This window comes from Elephantulus edwardii, unplaced genomic scaffold (assembly GCF_000299155.1).
Source record: "Elephantulus edwardii isolate Elephantulus edwardi_28Jun2011 unplaced genomic scaffold, EleEdw1.0 scaffold00041, whole genome shotgun sequence".
Classification (NCBI taxonomy): domain Eukaryota; kingdom Metazoa; phylum Chordata; class Mammalia; order Macroscelidea; family Macroscelididae; genus Elephantulus; species Elephantulus edwardii.
Genome location: NW_006399791.1, coordinates 9,439,028 through 9,461,844, shown reverse-complemented (window position 1 = coordinate 9,461,844; position 22,817 = coordinate 9,439,028). Strand labels below are relative to the sequence as shown.

General features: G+C 48.8%; 1 protein-coding gene across 1 annotated transcript in view; it reads left to right on the top strand.

The window, feature by feature from the left end:
• LOC102852065 overlaps positions 1-22,817 on the top strand; it is a 53,898-nt gene continuing 31,081 nt past the window's right edge. The window contains exons 1-3 of the mRNA XM_006885231.1: positions 1-228; positions 9,477-9,677; positions 12,130-12,214. Of these exons, the coding sequence (XP_006885293.1) occupies positions 1-228; positions 9,477-9,677; positions 12,130-12,214 (514 nt within the window). The remainder of the gene's footprint in view (positions 229-9,476; positions 9,678-12,129; positions 12,215-22,817) is intronic.

The following is a 22,817-nucleotide window of genomic DNA, read 5'->3' as shown; positions in this document are numbered from 1 at the left end:
ATGGCGAGTGGTTTTGAGGTGGTGGCCATGGACTGTGAGATGGTGGGGCTGGGGCCCGGCCGGGACAGTGGCTTGGCTCGCTGCAGCCTGGTCGACGTCCACGGTACCGTGCTCTTTGACAAGTTCATCCGGCCTGAGGGCGAGATCACCGACTACAGGACTGCAGTCAGCGGGGTCACGCCTCAGCACATGGAGAGGGCCACACCATTCACGGTGGCCAAGCAGGAGGTGAGTGAAGGGAGAAAAGGGCTTGGGCACCTCCCCCCTCCCCAGTGCCTGGGCTCCAGGTTCAGGATGTGGGTTCCCAGTCCTGGGGATTCCAGCTACCCCATGTGGGTAGCCACTGGGGCCTGGGATGGCCTCCAGAATCCCCTGCCTTGGGAGGCTCAGGCTCACAGTTGAGAACAGCTTTGGGGGATAGGGACTCTGAGCCCCACTTGATGTCCCATTACTTCCTGGAGACCTAGCTGCCACTGGTAAACCCTCCAGGGAGGTGAAAGTGGGTGTTGGGTCCTCTGACTAGACATGGCTCCTTGCTGTTAACCTCTCCTCTTGTTTTGGGGAACGCTTTTGAGCAAGGGCTCTGGCCCTCGCAGTTCTGAAGAACAAAAGGCACCTGATGGTTCAGAGCCCTCTCCCTCCTGCCCTCCCAGGGCCATGGCAAGTCCTTACCTCAGACAAGCAAGCGTTCTGGACCTGGGCAAGCTGCCCAGCTTGGCTGGAGGCCACTGTGTGATCCCAAGGTTTCCCACCCTCTTGGCCTTTACTTGTGATATCTTCTCCAGATCTCACTTTCTGTTTCTCTGAAGAACTCACCAGAAAAGCAAAACTCAGCCCCTCTACAAGTGTCACCAGGGCCAGGTCTCTCTGGAAGAACTCAGACGGGCAAGCGTGCACACAGGTTTCTAGGTCAGTGGCACGGTAGGATATCCTAGAGCTCAGAGCTGAGGGTGACAGGTTCATTCCACACCAAGCTCCAGGTCTGGGAGGGAGAGATAACAAGGCTCAGCTTGATGCAGACATTCGCCTTGGGCGTGCTCCCTATCTGAGCTCGTTGACTCCTCACGGGTCAGTCAGTCCTGAGAGGTGGTTTCTCAGAGCTGTTGATTGAGAACAAGGATGGCTGGGCATGGAACCTGGCTCTGCTACTTACTGGTGTCTTAGTGCTGCTGTCACAGAAACACCACAAGTGGTTGCCTTTAAAGAAAAGACATTTATTTTCTCAGAGTTCACGAGGCTTAAGTCCAAATTTAGGATGTGCCTTGAAGAGGCCTGCCTTTGTCTATTTCATCTTCTACTTGTGACGTCGTTTCATGCCATTGACTCAGAACTGACTCGGCCGGACCTCATATCGGTTTTCAGAGGCAGTAAATCCCGCGTGAGGAGACTGCCCATCTTTCTTCTGTGGAGCAGCTGGTGAATTCAAACCACGTGCCTTTGGATTGGCAGTGCAATCAGCTTCTAGTGGTTTCCAGCAGCCCTTGGGACTCCTGGGCTTGTAGCTTCCTCTCTGTCCTCGTCAGAAGGCGCCTCTCTTTCTGTTTCTGCACATCTCTGTGACTATTTGCTGCTTTTGCTACAACTCAGAAGTGATAGGTTTAAGATCCATTCTCTAGCTCAGTGTAATACAGAAAGGTCATTATTGTTGTGTTGTTGAGTTGAGTAAGACTTAGATGAACATTGCTTCTGAACCTTGCCCTATCCTGAGCCAACCTCACCATGACTACCTAACATTAATTAGACCTACAGATTTAGGAGTTACAATTTCAATAGATATTTTGGGGGAGGAGGCTCACAATTCAATCCTCAGTCTAACAAGTTTACCCAGCTCTCTGCCCTCGTTTTCCTCACCTGCAAAACATCATGGCAGGCAGTCGTGGTGATGACAGAATTGTTGTAAGGACTGACCAGAGTGCTGACCATAATAGATATTATTCCCGTGTAGATGAGGAAGGTGGAACTAGCTTGTCAGAATAGTTTGAGTTCAGCTGGCAGGAGTCCAAGCTCAGCTGTAAGGCCTGAGGCCCTGCCTTCCAGTGAAGGCTCTAGCCGAGGGCCTGTGTTCTTCTAAACTAAGCTTTGCCTGAAGTGTGAAATACCCACTGGATTTCAGATCAACTGGGTGAAAGACAATATATTATGAAAATTAATTTCACTTTAAATTATGGCTACTAGGTGATTTAGGGACTCCAGGTGGCACAATAGTTAAAGTGTTTGGCTGCTAGCCAAAAGGTTGGTAGTATGAACCCAACAGCCGGCCTGTAGATAATGCTAATGAAAGATAATGGCAAGCTACTTCTCTAAAGGTTACAGCTCTAGAAACTATCGGGTGGCTCTCTGTTCTGTCGTCATCATCCATGATCATTTCATTGCTGCTGAGTCAGCACTACCTCATAGCTGACCCTCCAGGGCGTTTTCAGAGGCTGTAAACTGCTCAGGAGGAAATTGCCCGTTTTTCTTCCTCGGATCAGCTGGTGGATTTGAACCACTTGCCTTTGGGTTAGCAGCACAGCTCCCTATCTACGAGGCCACTAGAGCTCCCATAGAGTTCCTGAATGAAACAGAATGGACTCTATGCAATGATTTCTTTGACTAGGCAATTTAACGGTAAGCGCTGGGCTCCCATTTTGTTTCTATGACCAGTCCTCTTGTAGAGGCGCTAAGAGGATGCTGTGGGAACTCTGTGGGGTAGACAGTACATGTGGGTGGTTCTGGAAATACTTCATGAGGCTGGTGGTCGGGAAAGGTGAGAGGAGCCCGTGGATGTGGTTTGGTAGCCCCAGGAGCCATTGAAGATTCTAGAGGAAAGACATGGCAACATCAAAGCCAGTTTCAGGGAAACTAAAATGTGGGTGCTATAAAGTTTAGGTGTGAAATGACAGTGGAGAGAGGAGACAGAAACCCCATGAAACTGTTAGAGGGCCTGAGTCATCAGGGGCAGACAGGATTGGGAAAGGAAATGCTGGGAAAGGGAAACTGAAGCAAAGTTAGCAAGAGAGACGGGCCACGGGGGAGGCAGGAGGCAGCCGTTCCAGTGGGGAGAGGGCCCAGGGACGTCGTGAGAACTACCCACTGAGAGTCAGGGCGGGCCATGATTCCCTGTCATCCTACTCCCTGCCCTCCCTCCTCCTAGCGCGAAGGAAGGGCAGTAGAGCCCAGAGCAAGGGGACGAAGGGCAGCAGGGCAAGGCCTCTCACGTCTGGGCACCTGGGTCCACAAGGAGCAGCAGGGCAAACCCTCTTACAGGTCTCACGCTGGACACCTGGGTCCACAAGGGGCAGCAGGGCAGGTCTCTCACATGGGCACCAGGTCCACGAGGGGCAGCAGGGCAGGCCTCTCACATGCCCCACACTGGACACCTGGGTCCATGAGGGGCAGCAGGGCGGGCCTCTCACATGCCCCACACTGGGCATCTGGATCCACGAGGGGCAGCAGGGCAAGGCCTCTCACGTATCCTACGCTGGGTGCCCAGGTCCTTGAAATTGTGCTTTTCTGGATGTTCCTGAGCGCTGGAGTGGGTGTCAAGACTCCAGGCCCTCCTCTGGACTTAATAAGGAGATACTTTTGTTTCTCCATAAGGCTATGCCACACCCAGTGCGGATCCCAGCCCTGTGAGGTGCCCAGCAGTGATTTAAGAGGCAAGAGCTCCTCTGAGGACCAGGCAGGTTTATGGAGTCTCACCCAGGGCTCAGATTTCCTGCTCCATCACTTACAAGTTTGTGTAACTGTCAGCAAATCAAAGCCTTTCCACATCTCAGTTTCCTAATTAGTAATTTGCCTGCCTAGCAGCTGTCACCATGTCAGTTCTGACTCATGGTGACCTTGTGTGACCAGAGAGGACCGTGCCCATGTTGTTGTTGTCGTTGTGTGACATCGAGTCAGAACTGACTCATAGTTGATGGAAATCACACAGGAGGAGATTGTCCTTGTGTCTCCTGTGGAGCAGGTGGTAGATCCGAACTGCTTGCCTTTGGGTTGACAGCGCAACGACTTACCATAGCCCACCAGGGCTCCTTTGGGTTTCGTGGCTGATGCTTTTTAAAGTAGATCACCAGGCCCTTCTTCCGAGGTATCTGGGGGTGGACTAGAACTGTGAACCTTTGAGTGAGTTGTTACCTGCTTAACTGAGCACTGAGGGACTTCTTTCCTCCTCACTGCTGGGGAGGGACAGGGCCTCTGCCTGGCATCATAGGTGGATGTGGTGACGTAGGCTCTGGCCTCCAGCGCTGCACCTGGCTTCTAGCTGACGTGCACGAAACGTGCCTGCACAGAAGGAAGGGCCAAACCCCAGGCCACCTGTCCCACGTCCCTCTGACTTCTGAGAACTGCAGCCCTAGACTTGGGTCTGTACTTTCTGCCTGCTGTTCTGGGTACTTCCTGCCATCTCTCTTGTGCTGCTGCCAGAGAACCTCCTCGAGCGTGGCCCAGGCCACAGCCACCCCCCTGCTCAAGTACCCCCACGGCTCCCTGTTGTTAAGATCCCCTTAACCCAACATGCTTGGTCTTCCAGACTCCAGTCTGTCCACTGTGGCTGCTGCCCCTCCTGGCTCAGCCTGTGTTTCGGCTACTTCCACACCATGCTGTCCCCACAGATGCGGTCACTGTGGCAGGCTCAGTCCAGTGGGACTTTTTTAAACTTTTATAAGCAAAGGTGATATCAGAAGCAGTTAATCACATGGGAAGAGATTGCCCATCCTTTCCCCACAGAGCAGCCAGTGGCCTCAAACTGTGCCTTTGGAATTGCAGCACCAACGCTTCTTGCCACTAGGCCACCAGAGCTCCCCAGCCATACATTTTATGAGGCCCTTCCCCAAATCCACTGCCATTGTTCCTCTGGGCCCCTCTATGGGGGGGTGGTGTGTGTCTCTCTCCCACTTTTGGTGTTGTCCATGTACATTATTGCTTGCTTACTTTTCTTTGCTGCCTGCCTGGTTCCACAGCTCTTGGCACCGACCTACATATCCTCCTAGACAGTAACTAAAACCCTTGCTGTCAAGTTAACTCATGATGATCCTATAAGACAGGGTTCTGTTATGTTAGTCAGAAATGACTCATAGCTGACTCCCCAGGTTTTCAGAGGCAGTGTATCTCACAGGAGGAGAGGGCCTAGCCTTCTCTCATGGAGCAGCTGGTGGATTCGAACCATGTGCCTTTGAGATTGCAGCACAGCTTCTTACCAGTAGGCCACCAGAGCTAGCTGGTCACAGCCAGGTAAGGTAGAGGCTGCCTTACGCAGTTTCCAAGGCTGTGATGTCTACAAGGGCAGACTGATTTCCACCTAGAGCAGCTATTGAGACAGAACTTCTACCCTTTTGGTTAGCACTCAAATGATTGTCATCTAGGCCACCAGGACTCCTGCAGATGACATCTGGTGTTTTGTATATAGGACACAAACACTTCTTCTGGGTGCAGAAGTGAAGAAATGGGCACGAGCTAATGAAGGGTGTATGTGGATCAGGCAGAGGTTTCAAACCTGTCAGCCAGCCGCATTTGCTCACACGCTCTCTTAGCCCGATCTGGGTATTTTGATCTAGTGGGTCTGATATGTTGTCAGCTGCTGTTATTTTTGGGTCAGACACATGGGGAGATACTTGGAAATGCAGAAGGAACAGAGTGGAAAGAGGGTGCCAGCAGGCTGTGTGCCCAGGCTCCCTCCCCTGCCCTGTGACCTCAGAGCCTCCCTTTTCCTTTGTTCCTGGGTGGCTGTGCTGTTCCTTTTACCAAGATCGTATTCCAGAAATTCTCACTAAAGGCCATCATGTGCCCAGCCTTCCTCTCCCGTCTGAGGTTACAGAACACCAGTCTCACCAAATCAACTGTCGTTGCGTCTACTGGTGACAGCCTCTCTTGTGTGAATACAGACCTGGCTCCTGTAGGATTTCCAGTGGCTGGTGAGGCCTTTCCTCAGACGCACTTCTGGGTGGACCTGAACCATCATCAACCTTGTGGTTAGCAGCCAAGCACTCTAAGAATTTGCACCATCCCAGGACTCCCTCCTAATGCTTCTCAGCTGCTGTCAAGTCATTTACAACTCACAGCAACCCCATGTACAACAGAGCAAAATGCTGCCCAATGTGATTGGTTTGGATCAGATAGCAGTGTCCCTGAAGGTTTTAAGTGGCTGATTTTCCAGTGGAACCCCCATATCTACATATTTCACTCCAGCGTTTCAGTTAACTGTGGAGCATGCCAACCTGCAGCCCCCCCCCCCCCCGATACTACGTTGATAATGTTCAATCCTAGATGCTCAGCAGATGGTAATGAGAACAGCCCCAGTGATAACAATGGTTGATACAGGCAGATCCAAGGACCTCTGCTGATCTAGAGGGTAAGGAGTTGTGCTGCCAACCCAAAGAAAGGCAGTTCAAATCCACTGGCTGCTCCGAGGGAGAAAAACGGGTAATTTCAGCCTCTGCAAACCCACTTGAGGGTCAGTAAGCTTGTTCCGACTAGTCAGCAATGAATACAAACATACAGAGGCAGATCCAGCTCTCAAGCTCACAGCCACTCTGCCCCTCAGCTCTCTCCTGTGTAAAATGAGACTAGGAATGCTCTGCCTGAGAGGGTGTATGAATTACCTGGCCAGTGCCAGGCTGATGAGAGGCGATCCATGTATGTCCCCCCCATGCCCCCTTCTGTTCTTTCCAGGAATTTGAGTGTCTCCATCCCTGCACCTGACAGTGGAGAAGTCTTGCTTTTCTACTTCATGAGACTGACTGAGCTCCGGCCCTGTAGCCCAGCCAGCCAGCCACTCCCCTCTCAGCCTAGACATCAGCGGAGCACTGCCAGCCCCACTTTTTTAGGGCCCCCACCTTATAATTGGAGAAACCGGGGCCACACAGCAAGTCCTAGCAATCTTTTCTGGCCAATACCCACTATTTTTATGCCAAGGGGTTTTCTGGTCTCATTCTGCTAAATGGCCCATTTCCCTTTCTTCCACCCTCTACCCTCCTCTTACTTTATTCTTTCTGGTTTCAGGAGGACACAGCTCCTCCACTTAGGACTCTGAAAGTGCCAAGCCTTGGCCTCAGTGCGGGTCCTTTGATGTAAAGGCGGTGCTGCCTCTGGGGCAGCTGACCGATTCCTCCAGCGCTCTGTGTGAAATGGGTTCCAGGGCTGATGGACAAGGACCACTGGGAAAACCACAGCACCACTGGGCAACCCCTCCTTTCCGGAGAAGACAGCCCCTTCCTCATTCCTCAGTTCCCTGCCTCCCTCATCAGTTCCTCCAACAGCTGCTCTGAGGGAGTTCTGAAACCCCCGCTGACCCTCAGGGGTTTCTCAGGGAGGCCAACGCTGGCCACACCCAGAGCCTCCAAAAGACAACCAAAAAATTTCCACTGAGTCTGAATCCTTTAGCAAGATTCCCTGGGGGACTGCTGAGCACCCACAAGCCCGCAAAGCACTGTAGTCTGGGGGTGTGCTGTCTCATTCCTTAGAGGGCTTTCCCAGCCCCTCAGGGAAGCAGGAAGGCATTCAGATGGAACGAATTACCTCTTGGTGGAAGCCCAACTGTCAAGGCCCCCACCAGGTGGAGGGTGGACAGGCCTTCCAGTGCTGTGTAGCTTCACACCTCTGACCCTCAGCTTCCTCCACAGTACCACGGTCACAGGCATCCTGTCCTTCTGTACAGGGAGGGAGGACAAGATGCCCCAGAGGCCACTGACTAGAAAGAGAAGCAGGATCCAGGAAGGTGTTAGCCAGAAGGTCCTTCCAGGGTTGACCAGCGCCGAGCTGAGCTCAGGCAAGGACTGTCGGAAGGCTGCCCCGAAGGTGCCTGATGCAGCTACGAGCTCAGACGTTTCCTTTTCAAGTGCAGCACCCCAACTGTACATCCCAAGCCTTCCTTCCACCTTCCCTACCGCCAGCCACATTAAAAGGGGGCAACTGACCTGTTATGAATAGAGTTTAGGATTGTATTCAGGGGCCTCCATAGGAGAGGAGATGAGAGGGCTCAGATCACTCGGGGTCTGGCTGCAGTCTGGCCATGGTGGATCTGGACCGGGAGGTCTGGGCAGAGCACCTCTCCCAGGCCAGCGTGGTGGTCACCAGCTTGAGGGGTCAACAGCCTAACTTTATTTGAACTCTAGCTCTGACACACAGCTGTTGGATTTAACAAATTACTCCAAAATGTGAGATTAAAACAGTGGTGGTGTTTGATTTGCACTTGTATTATGGGTGGAGCCAGCTGGGACAGAATGTCTGGCCTTCACCCAACATCAGCTGAGGTGTCTGCAGGCAGGGAAGGTTTGCACCACTTGTCTGGTGCCTGGGGCTATCACACTCTTCAGCTGGGGTCAGAGATCAGAGCTCTGAGCGTGCCTGCCCCAGAGAGGCAGAGAGAGACAGACAGAGACACAGGGGGAAAGACAGGGAAATAGAATGACACACACAGGCAGAAACAGAGGATAGAGACAGAGAGCCCAGCCTGTATTCAAGGGAAGGAGGGTCTCAGTCCCTAGGGAGATGGCTCTTAAAGGGGAGAAGGGCTTAGGTCAGCCCCTAGGGAGAGGCCTATCAAGGAACTTGTGAACTAGTTTTAAAAGCATAGTGTTCTCAGGCAAGTGAGATTTTAGCATCTTCATCTGCAAATTCTGGTTTAAAATGGTTCTTCCTCGCTGCTGAATCCATTTCCCAGGATGGCTATCTTAACAACCATAAACTCAGTGACTTAACACTCATTTATTACCCCAGAGTTCTATAGGTCAGAAGGCCAGCCTTGTTCTTATGGGGCTACAATAAAAGTGACAACACGCTGGGTTCCTACAGGAGGCTCAGAATAGGAGTAAGGGTGTGAACAGTTCATCTTCTGGTTGCAGCTTCCAGCAGCCACCCGCCCTCATTACAGCCCAGGAGCCCCTGTGGGTAGAACTATTCTATCCCAATAGGCTGCTGTGAGTTGTAAGCAATACAACAACATCCATCTAAAACTTTAATTCCCATTCATCAGGTAATCGATGATGATCATCGATGATGGTCATCACTCTGGAGAGTGACGTGTGCACACCTCTGGGAGTCGGGTGGGGGTGGGCAGGGACATTATCTGACTGCCAGAGTGGGATTCTTGAGGGGGTTGGTGGTTGTGTTTGTTGTGTGCCATCAAGTCAGAACTGACCCGTAGCTGACCCTCTGGTGGGTTTTCAGAGAGGAAATCACATGGGAAGAGATTGCCTATCCTCCTGCAGAGCGGCTAGTGGATACGAACTGGGTGCCTTTGGGACTGCACTGCAGCTTCTTATCACTGGGCCACCAAAGCTCCTTGAGAGGGTTAAATGGTGTGGTTAAATGCTGTAACAGTGTGGTAAGTGTTCTGTGGGTCCTCGGAGTTTGGGAAGGGCCCTTGACACAGACCTAAACTACTGAGTGAAGAAGGATAGGGGTCCAGTCTCCCCATGTGATGATTATTTGAAGCTCAGAGGGGGACGATCATTTCCCTCACGTCACACAGCATGGGGGATCCTTGCTTTCCTGGTCAGATCCTGCAGCTCCTAAGAGGCAAGCTGGTGGTGGGCCATGACCTGAAGCATGATTTCAAGGCCCTGAAAGAGGACATGAGCAGGTACAACATCTATGACACGTCCACTGACCTGATGCTGAGACGCTATGCCAGGCTGGGCCACTGCAGGCGGGTCTCGCTCCGGGCGCTGTGTGAGCACCTTCTCAAGAGGCCCATCCAGGTACGCACGGCCTCCCCTCCCAGGCTGGCCCGGGCTGCCCCAGACACACCGTCTTCCCCACACTTATGAGATGTCCAGTGCTCATGTGAAGGGCTGGCTCACTGTCCCAGAAGCAGACCACAGCACGAGGGTCTGAGGGGGAGAGGTGTGAGGGGGACCCAGGAGGTGTGGGGGAAGAGGCAAAGGGAAGGCTGGTAAAGAGGATTAAAAAAAAAAAAAGTAACTCTGGACTTAGAAAACAAAAACCCCTTTGCTGTTGAATGGACTCTGGCTCATGGTCACCATCAGGGTGTTGGACCAAAAACTGCAGCAGCCCTGAAATCCCTGGGAGCAGTCTTGTCCTGACACACATGGTGTGTCTTAAGAGTCCAAATCAACTCAACAACTGGTTTGGATCTTTCAAAAGTAGATTCCAGGCCTTTTATTTCAAACTGGCTATGGGTGGATTTGAATAGCCAACCTTTCGCTTAGTAGCTCAGCACTTAATCATTTGTGCCACTGGGGAACCACCCAGTTGGTAACATAATCTCTCTGGAGAACTCTGGAAAATGGTGAGAAGCACATGCCTTGGATTTATCCCAGCAGAGGATCCGGGTTGCTGGGGCATTTACACGGCTGAGAGTGGCTCCAGGGACCGAGCTCCTCAGTACTGCAGGTGGTGGGCAGAGTGGCCTCCAGCACAGGGTGGCAGCGTGGGGACAGGGCAGAGGCAGGCACAGAAAGCTACCACTCTTCGTTAAGCAGAGAGCCCTGGGGGTGGGTAGCACATTAAGCTGCTGCCCAAAAGATCAGTCGTTCAGGTCCCCCAGCCACTGCATGGGAGAAAGATGCTCCTCCAGGAAAGATCCATGGCTTTGGAAATTCAGTGGAGGCTCCCCCTGAGCCAGACTCAACTCTTGGGCGGTGGCTTGATGCTTCAGGCTCTCTCTGAGCCAAAATCAACTCAACAGGGATGGGTTTAGCCTGGTCATCCCAGAGTCCCTGGGTGACATAGACGGTTAAGTACACAACTGCTAGCCAAAAGGTAGATGGTTCAAATCCATCCATAGATACCTCGGAAGGAGGGCCTGGCAATCTTGTTCCCAAAGGAGCAGTTCCTTTCTGCAGGTGTGGTGCCACCATGAGTGGGGGTCAACTTAACGGCTCCTAACAGCAACCCTGTGCCGGCTAAGGGGACAGGTGTTGGAATCGCATGACCAGTGCTGATGGATACCTGGCCCTCTCTGTCCCTGGGGCTGCCCTTGGTTGAGTGAGAGGGTGACTCGTACCCAGATCACCACCACTCAGCATTGTCTGCCATTGGCAGGAATAACCCTGTGGCGGGGACAAAGGACAGGGTGGTAGGGCAGGAGATTTGATCTGAATTGAGTTTGAAGACATTTTAGTCAAGACAATAGGAGAAGCTCTCCCAGGGATGCGGGAGGGTAATAGCAGAACTTGGCAGAGTGTGCCTCCCTGGCCGGGCACCTGGGAGCAGAGGACAGGCCTGGGTCTGGGCGTCTCTTAGCCCGGTGGCGTCTAACGACCAGTCTGAGCTTTCCTTGGAGCTCTCCATATGGGACCTGGTTCTGGGGACTTTGACCGTGACACAGGGTCCCTGAACTGCTAGGATCATTAAGTCCAAGTGTTCCCGGATCCCCAGCCCTGCCCCCAGCTCTTCCCTACATAGAAGCCCCAGCCACCTGCTTTAGCCCTTTGCACAGCCAAGCGACATAGGAGCTAACGTGGGGTGGTGTTACCTCCAGGTGACAATTAGAAGATGGTCCTGCGGCCCATATAGTGCCCACCTGGACCACCCCACTCAGGCAGTCATGAGGCTTTCCTACAATCAAGAAATCCTTGAGGGGTGGGAACTTGCCATTCTCTCATTCGGTCCTCTAAGGCAGGTTCAGTCAGGCCCATTTTACAGAAGAGGAAAACAAAGCCCAGAAAGAAATGGCTGTTCATCCATATTCAGAGCTTATAAGAGGAGAGCTGGGGTTTGAACTTGGGTCTGATGCCACGTCTGCCTTGTCTCTGCCCTGTGATGCACTGCTCTGGTGAGCAGAGAAGGAAGTTCACATCATTTTCTGATTCGGTCATCAGCTTCCTTTTCCAAAGGACAGAGTCTGTGAGAGTGGGTAGCCTCTCTGTGCCTCAGTTTCCTCTTCTGTAGCAAGGTTATGATGGTGAACACTAGCACAGTGTCCAGTGCGTGGGTCAGGAACCTTCCCAAATGCCAGCCAGGATCACAACACTCTCTACTGGGTTATTAATAATGTGAAGTAATTGTAGCCACTAGACGAATCCCACCAGGTGTCCCCCACTGCTCAACTTGGGGCATCTGGGAAGCGAGCCCTTGGAAGGAGAGGAAGGGAAACCCAGGGGCAACCCAGGTGTCTGAGGCAGCCTGAGATGTCCCCATGGCCCTCCACACTCAGCGCTGACCCAGGTTTCTCTCCTGTGTCTGCAGAACAGTCACTCCGGGCACAGTTCAGTGGAAGATGCAAGAGCAGCGATGGAGCTGTACCACATCTCCCGCCGAATCCGAGCCCACGGCCGCTGGGAATATCTCAGCTGAGAGAGCGTGGGCTACAGCCCCTTCCACGGGGCTTGAAGCCGTCATCTCTCTAGGGGCAACCACTCTTTTGCTTTTAGAAAATGTATCTTAAATAAAATGACTTTATTTTCTCTACTCAGTCATTGGATCTTCTACATCAAATTACATTAACTCCTGAGTGGAAACTTTTTTATTTTCCTTTATTTACTACTTCATTCTCCAAAGAATTATTGATATAGGCTCATAAATACTAATGACCGCAATTGTTGTTGTTATGTGCCTGCAACTCATAGTGACCCGATGTACAATAGCCCTAAACCCTTCTCTATCCCTTGCCAATCTTATTGTCTCTGACACACCTATTCCATTTCACTGAATCAATCCATCTCATCGAGGGTCTTCCTCTCCTGTGCTGTCCCTCCACCCTCCCAAGCATGACATCCCTCTCCAATTACTGATCCTGCCTTAACACAAGAAAGTCTGACAGAAACAATGACTAGAAAAATTCTGGCAGCAAGGAACAAAACCAGTGTGAGCTTGTGATGTGTACAGACAACATCACAAGAGTCTAAGCCCCGTGGTGACTGGAGACTAATGAGAACTCTGACCAAAGCCCATTACTGTTGCTGTGTGTGGTTGAGTTGACTGACTCATAGCGAGGCCCTGTGAATAACAGTTCTGTACCCTGTCTGGTCCTGTGCTATTTTTATCATCTCCGATGAGATCTTGAGCCCATTTTAACAGTCTCTGTGTCAGTTCATCTTGTTGAAGCTCTTGATCTCCTTGGTTGACTCTCCATCTGTCCAAGCTTGATGTCTCTGTTCAAGGACTGGCCCTCCTAATAACATTCCCCAAATATGAGAGATAAAGTTTCACCATCCTTGCCTCCAGGGGTTACCCTGGTTACATCTTTTCCAAGACATTTTTGTTCTTTTCGAAGTCCATGAGATATATTTAGTTCTCTTCTCCAACACCACAGTTTAAAAGCATCAGTTCTTCTTCTGCTATCCTTATTATTAAACTTTTAGATACACAACAAGCAATTGTAAAAAGCATGCCTTGGCGTTAGCCTAAAAGTTGGCCATTTTATTTTAAGCCGTTACAGTTAGCCTCCAGCTATCTTAACTGTAGACACATGGTCTTGCAAACCAACATAGTTTTGCAAGTCATCAATAGTTGTGGGACTAGAATAAGAGAAAGAGTGCATTAACACACGTGGGGGCAAGAATTGGGGCAAGTAAGACTTGTGGCAGCAAGACTTGAGGGAGACTGGAGCAGATGGTGATGCTGTTGAAGAGACTGTGGCTTTGTGCAGAAACTATGGCAAGGTGTGACCTGAGGCTTCTTGCATTTGTGCTGGCCATAGTTAAAGGCCATAGTTAAAGGTGGCTTTTGCTGTTCTTGCTGGATGGTAGGAGAAGCTGACTTATAACTTCTCTGAGGCAAACCTTGCTAGGTGATTGGGATTTGACTTCTGAACTGAGCCTGGACTAATTGCTAATTGAGGAATTATGCCTTGGAACATGGGCTAAAACCTGGACTCATTTTGGGTGATACTCTTTGCCTCCCTCAATCTCCAGGTTCCCTAATAAACCCACTGCTGGTACCATAACTGTGAGTCTTTGAGTCAGCAATGTGTAAATAAACCTCTTGTCATTGGATTGTCTCTAGAGGCACCGTGGGGCTGGGCTACATGCTCTTTATCTACTTTCTGGTCCAGGGGAGTGAGGAGATGTTCTCTTTTGCTCCCTCTGGCTCTTTTAGAGAGACTCTCACTGCCTTGTACCCCTTTGTACCATTTTCTTCTCTTCAGAAATCAGGTTACCTTGGTCTTTAAACTGACATCATTGCTCTTTGGCACTTTGGAGAGCTCTTTGATGATAGATTTATCCAATGCAATATGTATTTTAATTTCTTTGACTGCTGATGCCAGGGGTGTTGATTGTGGAGCCAAGCAAGATGAAACCGTTGACAACCTCAAATTCCCCCCCCCCCCATCATGACATTGTCTGTTGGTTCAGCAGTGAGGATTTTAGTCTTCTTGATGTTGAGATGTAATCATATTGAATACTATAGTCCCTGATCTTCTTCAGCAAGTGTTTCAACTCTTCCTTGCTTCAGCAAGCAAAGTTGTGTCATTTGTATAATACAGATTGTTGATAATGTTCCTCCAATCCTGATGTCACATTCTTTTTCATAAAGTTTAGCCTCTTGAATGATTTGCTCAGCATACAGATTGAATAGGTATGGAGAAAGGATACAGCCCTGACACACATCTTTCTTGATTTGAAACCATTCCCTTGTTCTGTTGGGACAATAGCTTCTTAGTCTAAGTACAGGTTTCATATGAGCACAATTAAGTATCTGGAATTCACATTGGAATGTTCCAAAGGTAATTAGCATAGAGTTTAGCCTTGAGATAGAGATAGAGATCAAGAGATATGGATATGGATATAGATATAGATTTTTGATATATATATATATGTATATATATATATATTTATATTGAAACGATGTAAACTGGATTTACAAAAATATTTTTGTTGTTATACCTCACTTGTTTTGGTTGAGTGTCATTGAGTCAGAATTGGTCCATAAGCTGACAGAGGCCGTAAACTGCATGGGAGTTGATTGCCCATTCTCACCCTGTGGAGCAACTGGTGGATTAAAACTGCGTGCTTTTAGGTTGACAGCACAGCTCCTCACCACTCAATTTCTGCTGAAAAACTGCATAGAAATCTTGTAGATGGTGTTTTGTTGTCACTCCCCCTGACAGAGTCACCCGGTGCAATTGATACCCTTTAAGGCCCCTAGAGACCCCACTGGTCTGCATCTTGTTGAGAAGGGATTCAAGACTTGTACCAAGGAGGTAGGTGGGGCATATCAATCTCTTCAATGCTGTGGATCCTCTTTGTCCAAGAAGCAGCTACCAGAATCCAGTTGACATGTGACTTAATTAATAATTCTCCCTCTTCCTGTTTGGTGTTGAAATACTGACTATCCTGTGGGCTGCCAAAAGAATAAACAAGTCTGAATTGGAGAAAGTGTGACCAGAGTTCTCCCTGTTGGCAAAGATGGTAAAGTGGCACCTCATATACTTGGGGCATGTTGTTGAGAGGGGCCAGTACTTGGATAAGGACTCTGTACTACTTGTAAAGGTGCAGGGTCAGCAGAAGAGAGGAAGACCCTCAGTGAGATGGGTTGGCCTAGTAACTATAGTAGTGGGCTTGAGTATAACTGGAGGTGCTGAAGATTGGACAAGATAGGGCAAGGTCCAGATCCACTGTTCATAGTGTAGCTTGCAATGAGTTACACTTGACTTGATGACATGGGGGCACTGTCTCCTGGAGGTGGCACCTGGCTTGGAGGTCCGCTCACCCCTTCTTGAGATTGATTCCACAGCATTGATGAGCATCCAGTCAAAGCCACAGGCAGTGTGACAGGTGCCACCCCAGGGACCTTGACCAAATCACTCTGTCTTAGTAATGGGAGGCAAAGGCAATGGAATAGGGAGGCTGTAAAGCAGAAGCCGGTTGGAATCCTGGCCCTTTCACTTGCTGGCTGTGCCACATGGAGTAAGTATCTTTGTGTCTCCATCAGTGAAGCAAGGACTGTGACAACACGTAGGGTTACTGTAAATGTTGTGTGCAAAGACCCTCTCACCATGCCTGCCTGTCATAGCTCATTACCAGTGCTGCCCAGGCCGACTCCTGGTGTCCCCCCACGTGTCCAAGGAGAACTGTGCTCTACAAAGTTTTCAGAAGTAGATCACAAGTCTTTCTTCTGAAGCACCACTTAGTGAAGCACCCCACCTTTTCAGCTACTGTGTTTTTGTTGTGTACCTTCAACATGGATTGAAGCTCAACATCAAGAAAACAAAGATTTTTCACCCCTGGGCCGATAGGCAACATCATAATAAATGGTGACGAGATTGAGATTGTCAACAGCTTCAGGTTCTTAGCTGTACAATCAACAGAAAAGTCTTCTGTTAGAGACCTGTCCAAAGTACGATGCCAGCCTGGAGACTAGGGTGCACCTGATACAGGCCACGATCTTTGCAATTACTTGCTATACATCAGAAAGCTGGACAATGACTAGGGATGATAGAATGAGAATTGATGCCTCTGAGCTGTGGTGCTGGAGAAGAGTGTTGAATATATCATGGACTGCTAGGAGAACAAACAAGTTCATCCTGGAGACGGTGAAGCCAGGCTACTCTTTGGAGGCAAGGATTCTGAAGCTCCATACTTTGGGCATGTTGCAAGGAGAGATCAGTCCTTAGCAACTTCATGCTTGGGAGGGTGGAGAGACAGTGCAGGAGAGGAAGACCATCAATGAGATGGATTGACTCAGTGACTGGGGTAATGGGAGTAGATGTGTTGTATACAATAAGATTGGCAAGGGATAGAGCACGGATTAGGGGTGTTGAACACAGGGTTGCTATGAGTCGCAGTAGACTAAACGGCACATAACAACAACAACTGTCAAGTTGGAACCAATGCATAGCTGACCCTCTAGTGGGTTTTCAGAGGCAGTAAATCTCATGAAAGGAGATTACTCATCTTTCTCCCAATGGAGCAGCTGGTGGACTTGAACTGTGTACCTTGGCTTTGGCAGTGCAATTCTCTACAAACAGCCACTCAGGGACTTCAGCGTAGTTTAAGCACCCATGAACTGTGATGGCTCAGGGTAGTCACGACCTGTATGAACCTTGCCCCATCTGCTGCCAGCCTCACAATATCCAGTACACGCAAACTCATTCTCACGGTCCCTGTGTCAATCTATCTTTTTAGAAGGTCTTTCTTTCACTGACATTCTACTTTTCCAAGAACAATGTCTTTTTCCAAAGACTGGTCCCACCTGACAACATGCCCACATTAGAACATGGGGAGCTGAAGTTTCACCATCCTTGCCTCTAAGTAGTACCCTGGTTACACCTCCTTCAAGACAGACCTTTTTGTTCTTTTGACAGGCCACCCAAATGTTAATCAGTAGGCGTCATTCTTCCTGTGGCCCTCGCTGCTGCCCTGCCCTCTGTGGGTAGGGCACAGTGTGGGGGGAGAAGGGTCCACTCTGGAACACTCTTGCTCATACCATTCAACTGTTGCTTTAATCACTGCCTGAGGCCCACTTTGTACCCACGGACCCAGAATATCAAGGGTGGGGCCTGAGCAGTTGTTATTTTTTTTTTCAAACTTGATCTTACTGGAATCACTTCAAGTCCCGTTGAAGCAGATACCGGGGTCCACTGCTCTCACAGGTGAGCATGCATCAGCTTCACCTGGAGGGACACTCACTGCCCCCACTCCTACTTGGTGCTGGCCCAGCACCTCTTGGGGGGCAAGTATGTTTGTCAAAGAGCCATGCATTTCTCCCAAGCCTTCCCTGTCGCTGCAGCTGCTGGTCAGAGGGTCACACTGACAACCACCGCCTAAGCCTCAGGTGATTGTAGTTTGCAGTTGGCCTCCGGGCTCCGTGTTCATGAGCAAAGGACTGCTGCCGTGGTTCCAGCTGCTACGCGGCCTCCCTTGGCTGCTTGTTTATAGGCATAGTCGTTGCTGTGTACTGTCGAGTTGGAACTGACTCATAACTGACCCTCTAGCAGGTTTTCAGAGGCAATAAATTGCCCAGGAGGAGACTGCCCGTCTTTCCCTCATGGAGCGGCTGGTGAACTTGAACCATGTACCTTTGGGTTGGCAGCACAACTCTCTTGCCACTAAACCACCTCAATTATCCCACAACCCCACTGCACAGATGAAGGAAGCTTGAAGACTCAGGGGTTCAAATCTAGGTTTGCCTGACCCCCAACCAGTAAAATAAGTTGCTGGAGTAGGCAAGTTCCAACTGTCTGCTTCTTCTTTTCACTCAGACTGTTTTTTGTGTGCATCATTCTTTTATTGTGTGGGCTCTATGAGGAGAAATGTGACATCAGGATTGGAGGAAGACTGATCAATAATCTGCATTATGCAGATGACACAACCCTGCTTGCTGAAACGGAGGTGGACCTTAAGTGCTTGCTGCAGAAGGTCAATGACTGCAGCCTTCAATATGGATTGAAGCTCAACATCAAGAAGATAAAGATTCTCACCACTGGGCCAATTGGCAGCATCATAGATGGTGAAGAGATTGAGATAGTTAACAGCTTTAGTTTACTTGACTCCACAATCAACACTCTTGTTACCAACAGGCAGGAAATTAAAAGACGAATTGCATTGGGAAAGTCTGCTGCCAGAGACCTCTCCAAAACACTGAAGAGCAACAATGTCATTCTGAAGACTAAGGTGCCCCTGATCAAGACTATCATCGTCACAATTTCTTGTATGCATCAGAAAGCTGGATAATGACTAGAGATGATAAAAGGAGAATTGATGCCTTTGAGCTGTGGATCTGGAGAAGAGTACTGAATATATCATGGACTGCAAGGAGAACAAACAAATTCTTCTTAGAGAAGGTGAGACCAGGCTGCTCCTTGGAGGCAAGGATTCTGAAGCTCCGTCTGACATATTTTGGATCTGTTGCAAGGAGGGACCAGTCCTTAGAGAGGGATGTCATGCTTGAGAGGATATAGGGACAGCACAGGGAAGGAAGACCTTCGATGAGTTGGATTGACTCAGTCACTGGAGTAATTGGGGGTAGGGGTGTCAGAGACAGTAAGATTGGCACAGGATAGAGCAGAGTTTAGGGCTATTGTATGTATATAGGGTCACTGTGAGTTGCAGGCAACTCGATGGCACATAACAACAACAACAACAACATTGTTTTACTCAGCAATAGACATTTTGCTGCCACAGTAGTGCTCATTTCAGTGTAGACAGGTCTGCCGTGGCCTCTGAACACTGCGGTCTGGTGCACATCCAGCACTGTGGTACTTGCCTCTGATACTAGCATTTCTCTCTTCCAGACACATTGTTAAGTCAACTAAATGTGATACACTTCTCAGCCAATAGTACAGCTCTCTTGGTGGCCACTTTTCACTGGGACTTCATTTTCCTGAGTTAAATGACTCTTAGGCCTGCACTCTTTCCTCCTTCTTTTCTTCTTTTGTTTTCCCAAGTATCTTTGTTTGCAAAGTCTCCACAGTATCTCTCTGTCTTGCTATTGTCATCCTCGCCCAGTCAGTCAGCAAGGACGGGAGGGGAAGCAGCTTGACCTGCTGGCCTGGATCCTTGAGCACATTTTGGTGTTTCCTGAGTTTCTAGTGTATCATCTGTGCCACCCTATGACTCTTCTTTCTTTATGTTCATCTTCTTGTCATGGACGTGGTTTGGAATTCTAGCTTCCAGTGGAGTGTACCCTAGATCACCTTGTTCTAGCTAGTATCTCCTGACTCTTAGCAACCCTGTGTACAACAGCTTTGAATCCTGTTCTATCCTGTGCCAACCTTATCGTCTCTGACACACCTACCCCCATGACCCAAGTCACTGAATCAATCCCTCTCATTGAGGATGAACCAGAAGTTGATAATTTCCGGGTATCTTTTCCATCATTTCTTTGAATGTATGGCAGCCATATTGGAACCCAGACTACTTTTTTAAAAAAACATTGTTTTTATTTTATATTGATTTGCATGCAAAATTCATATACATTATGTTTCATTTATATACATGTGTTTCACACATTCCTTCATTCACATTGTGTTTCATATGATCATTCCCTACACTGTGTGTTCCTTGATCTATGCCCACTCAACCTGTCATCTTTTCAGGTCCCCACTGGATCTTCCCCAATTCCTTCACCCCCTTCCTTTGCTCACCAACCTCTCTGACCTCATGATTTCCTTCCTTCCTACTGCCCCCCTCCTCAATTTTCTCCCCTCTCTCCTTCCCCCTTTGGACTTTTGTACACATCTTATTAGTGATCCTTCTATTTTTACAATAATGGTTGTATGCAGTATTTGTCCTTATGAAACTGAGTCAGTTCATTCAGCATAATACTTTCCAGCTTCTCCTATGTTATGTCGTATTTTTAAAAATCACTGCTCCTGAGTGCTGCATAGTATTCCATCATGTGAATGTACCACATTTTCTCAATTCATTTGTTTTGTTGATGGACATTTGCGCTGTTTCCATGTTCTTACACTTGTGAATAATGCTGCTATGAACATCAGTGTACAAATCTCCATTTGTATCTCAGTTTTGTTTTCCTTGGAGTGTGGAATAGCTGGGTCTTATGCTCAGAATCACTGGTAACAGGAGAGATGCAAATTAAAACCACAGTGAGAAACCATCTCACCCCAGTATCAGGGACAATGTTTATCAGAACAGCAAACATAAATGTTGGAGAGGGTGTGGAGAGATAGGAACTCTTATACACCTTCAGAGACATTGGAACTGTATTGATGGGATTGGAAAATGATACAACCACTCTGTAGGCAGTTTGGCATTTCCTCCAAAAGCTGAACAAACCACCAGATGCTCTGCTGGAGAAGGAGGGGCAAACTCCTCCTGTGCCGGTCAGATCCAACCTGACATTACATACTCACACAAAATAATAAAATAAAATAAGCTGAACATAGAAATTCCTTATGAGCCAGCTAGTCCAACACTAGGAATATACCTTGAGGAAATTCAACTGCTTTTTAACGGCACCACAGATCTCTGGGAACGGAGCTGGAGAAGGGGGCAGAGTTTCTTTCTCTCATAACTGGAGGATTAGCAAGAGCAGTTCGCTTCCCATCCTAGCTCCTGAGTCTTGGTGGTCATACATAATTCAGCATTCTGTTGCTTTAGGAGTTATTATTATTATGATTATGATGATGATGAGTGTACCGTCAAATCGGATCTGACTGGTACAGGGGGAGATTGTTCTTCCTCCAGCAAAGCCTCTGGTGGATTCGAACCACGCACCTCTGGGATTGCAGTGCAGTCTCTTGCCACTAGGCCACCAGCGTTCCCTCTACTTTAGAATTTTTAGAAAACCTTTCAAGCTCAGTGGCTTAGTGGTAAGGGGTTGCCTTGCCAACACAAAGTTACGTGATTTGAATCCACCAGTTACTCTGCGGGAGAAAGATGGACAGTCTCATCCTGTGTGATTTCACTACCTCTGGATAGTTGAAGGGTACATTCCGACTCGATGGTACACAGTACGAACCAAGCTCTGGTGAATGAGCATAACACTTAGCATGATAACGGAAAAGTCAGCAGTTCAAAACCACCAAATTATCAAGAAAAAAAAAAATAAGCCGTCTCTTCCTGTAAAGATTTACAGCCTCAGGAACCGGATGGAGGCTCGCTCTGAGTTTGAACCCATTCCACAGCAGTGGGTTTTCTAAGCTGCTAGTTGTGTCTGCACCGTCTGGTGGTGACAAGCCACCAGGTGGCGCCCGTGAGCCACCTGTCCACCCTAAGGTCGACGTGTAGAGGCTCTGAACCCTGTCCTATCCTGTGCCAGCCTCACCATCTCTGACACACTTGAGCCCATTGCTGCAATCACTATATCAATCCACCTGGCTGAGGGTCTTCCCCTCCTTCACCGTCCCTCTACCTTCCCAAGCATGATATCCTTCTCCAATGAATGCCTCTCCCAGCAATATGTCCAAAGTATGTGAGATGGAGTTTTATCATCTTTGTCTCCAAGATGCACTCTGGCTGCACTCTCTCCAACTCATATTTGTTTATTTTGGCAATCCATGGGATATTCCGTTCTCTTCTGTACTGTACCAACACCGCAGTTCAAAAACATCAGTTTTTTCTGTCATCCTTATTCATTGTCCAGCTCTCAGATGCATATAGACAGTGACTGAAAAGAACATGGCCCAGGGAAGCCTACTACATACTTCGGGATTGAGAGTGAAGGGCTGTCTTCAGCAACTCTGGGCAGTCAGGAAATAAGGAGATGCATTGCACTGGGAAAATCTGTAGTTAGGAACCTATCCAAATTATTAAGGAGTAATAATGTCAATTTGAGGACTAAGATGCATCTGATTCAGACCAGAGTCTTTCTGATTATTGGTTATACATCTGAGAGCTGGATAATGAATAAGGATGACAGGAAAATAATTGATATCTTTGAGCTGTGGTGTTGGAGAAGAGCACTGAACATCCCATGGATGGCCAAGAGAACAAACAGATATGTCTTGTAGAGGGTACAGCTCGAGTGCTTTTTGGAGGCAAGAATGATGAGGCTTCGCTGCACATCCTTTGGGCATGTTGCTAGAAGGGGCTGTTCCTTGGAGAAGGACATGATGTTGGGAAGGGTGGAGGGTCGGCGAAGCAGAGGAAAACCCTCAACCAAATGGACTACAGTGACTGCTGCAATGGGCTCTTGTGTGCCAGGAAGTGTGAGGATGGTGCAAGATAGAGCAGGGTTCAGATCTTTTGTTCATTGGGTCGCTAAGAGTCGTACTTGACTCAACAGCACTTACAACAATGATGTAGTCTAGACTGGGAGGTGACCTCAAATTGCCTGACTCCAAGTCATTGGTTCTTTCTCCACACTTCAGACTTCCTTGCAAGGAGAGAAAACCCAAGATTCCCAAAGAAAAGATATCCTTGAAGGAATTTTTTTAAATTTTGTTAGTTTTAATGAACATTTACAGAGATTTTAGATTTCTATTCATTCATTGTTGCATTTTTTTCCCTGGCCACCCCTCCCCCCAGTTC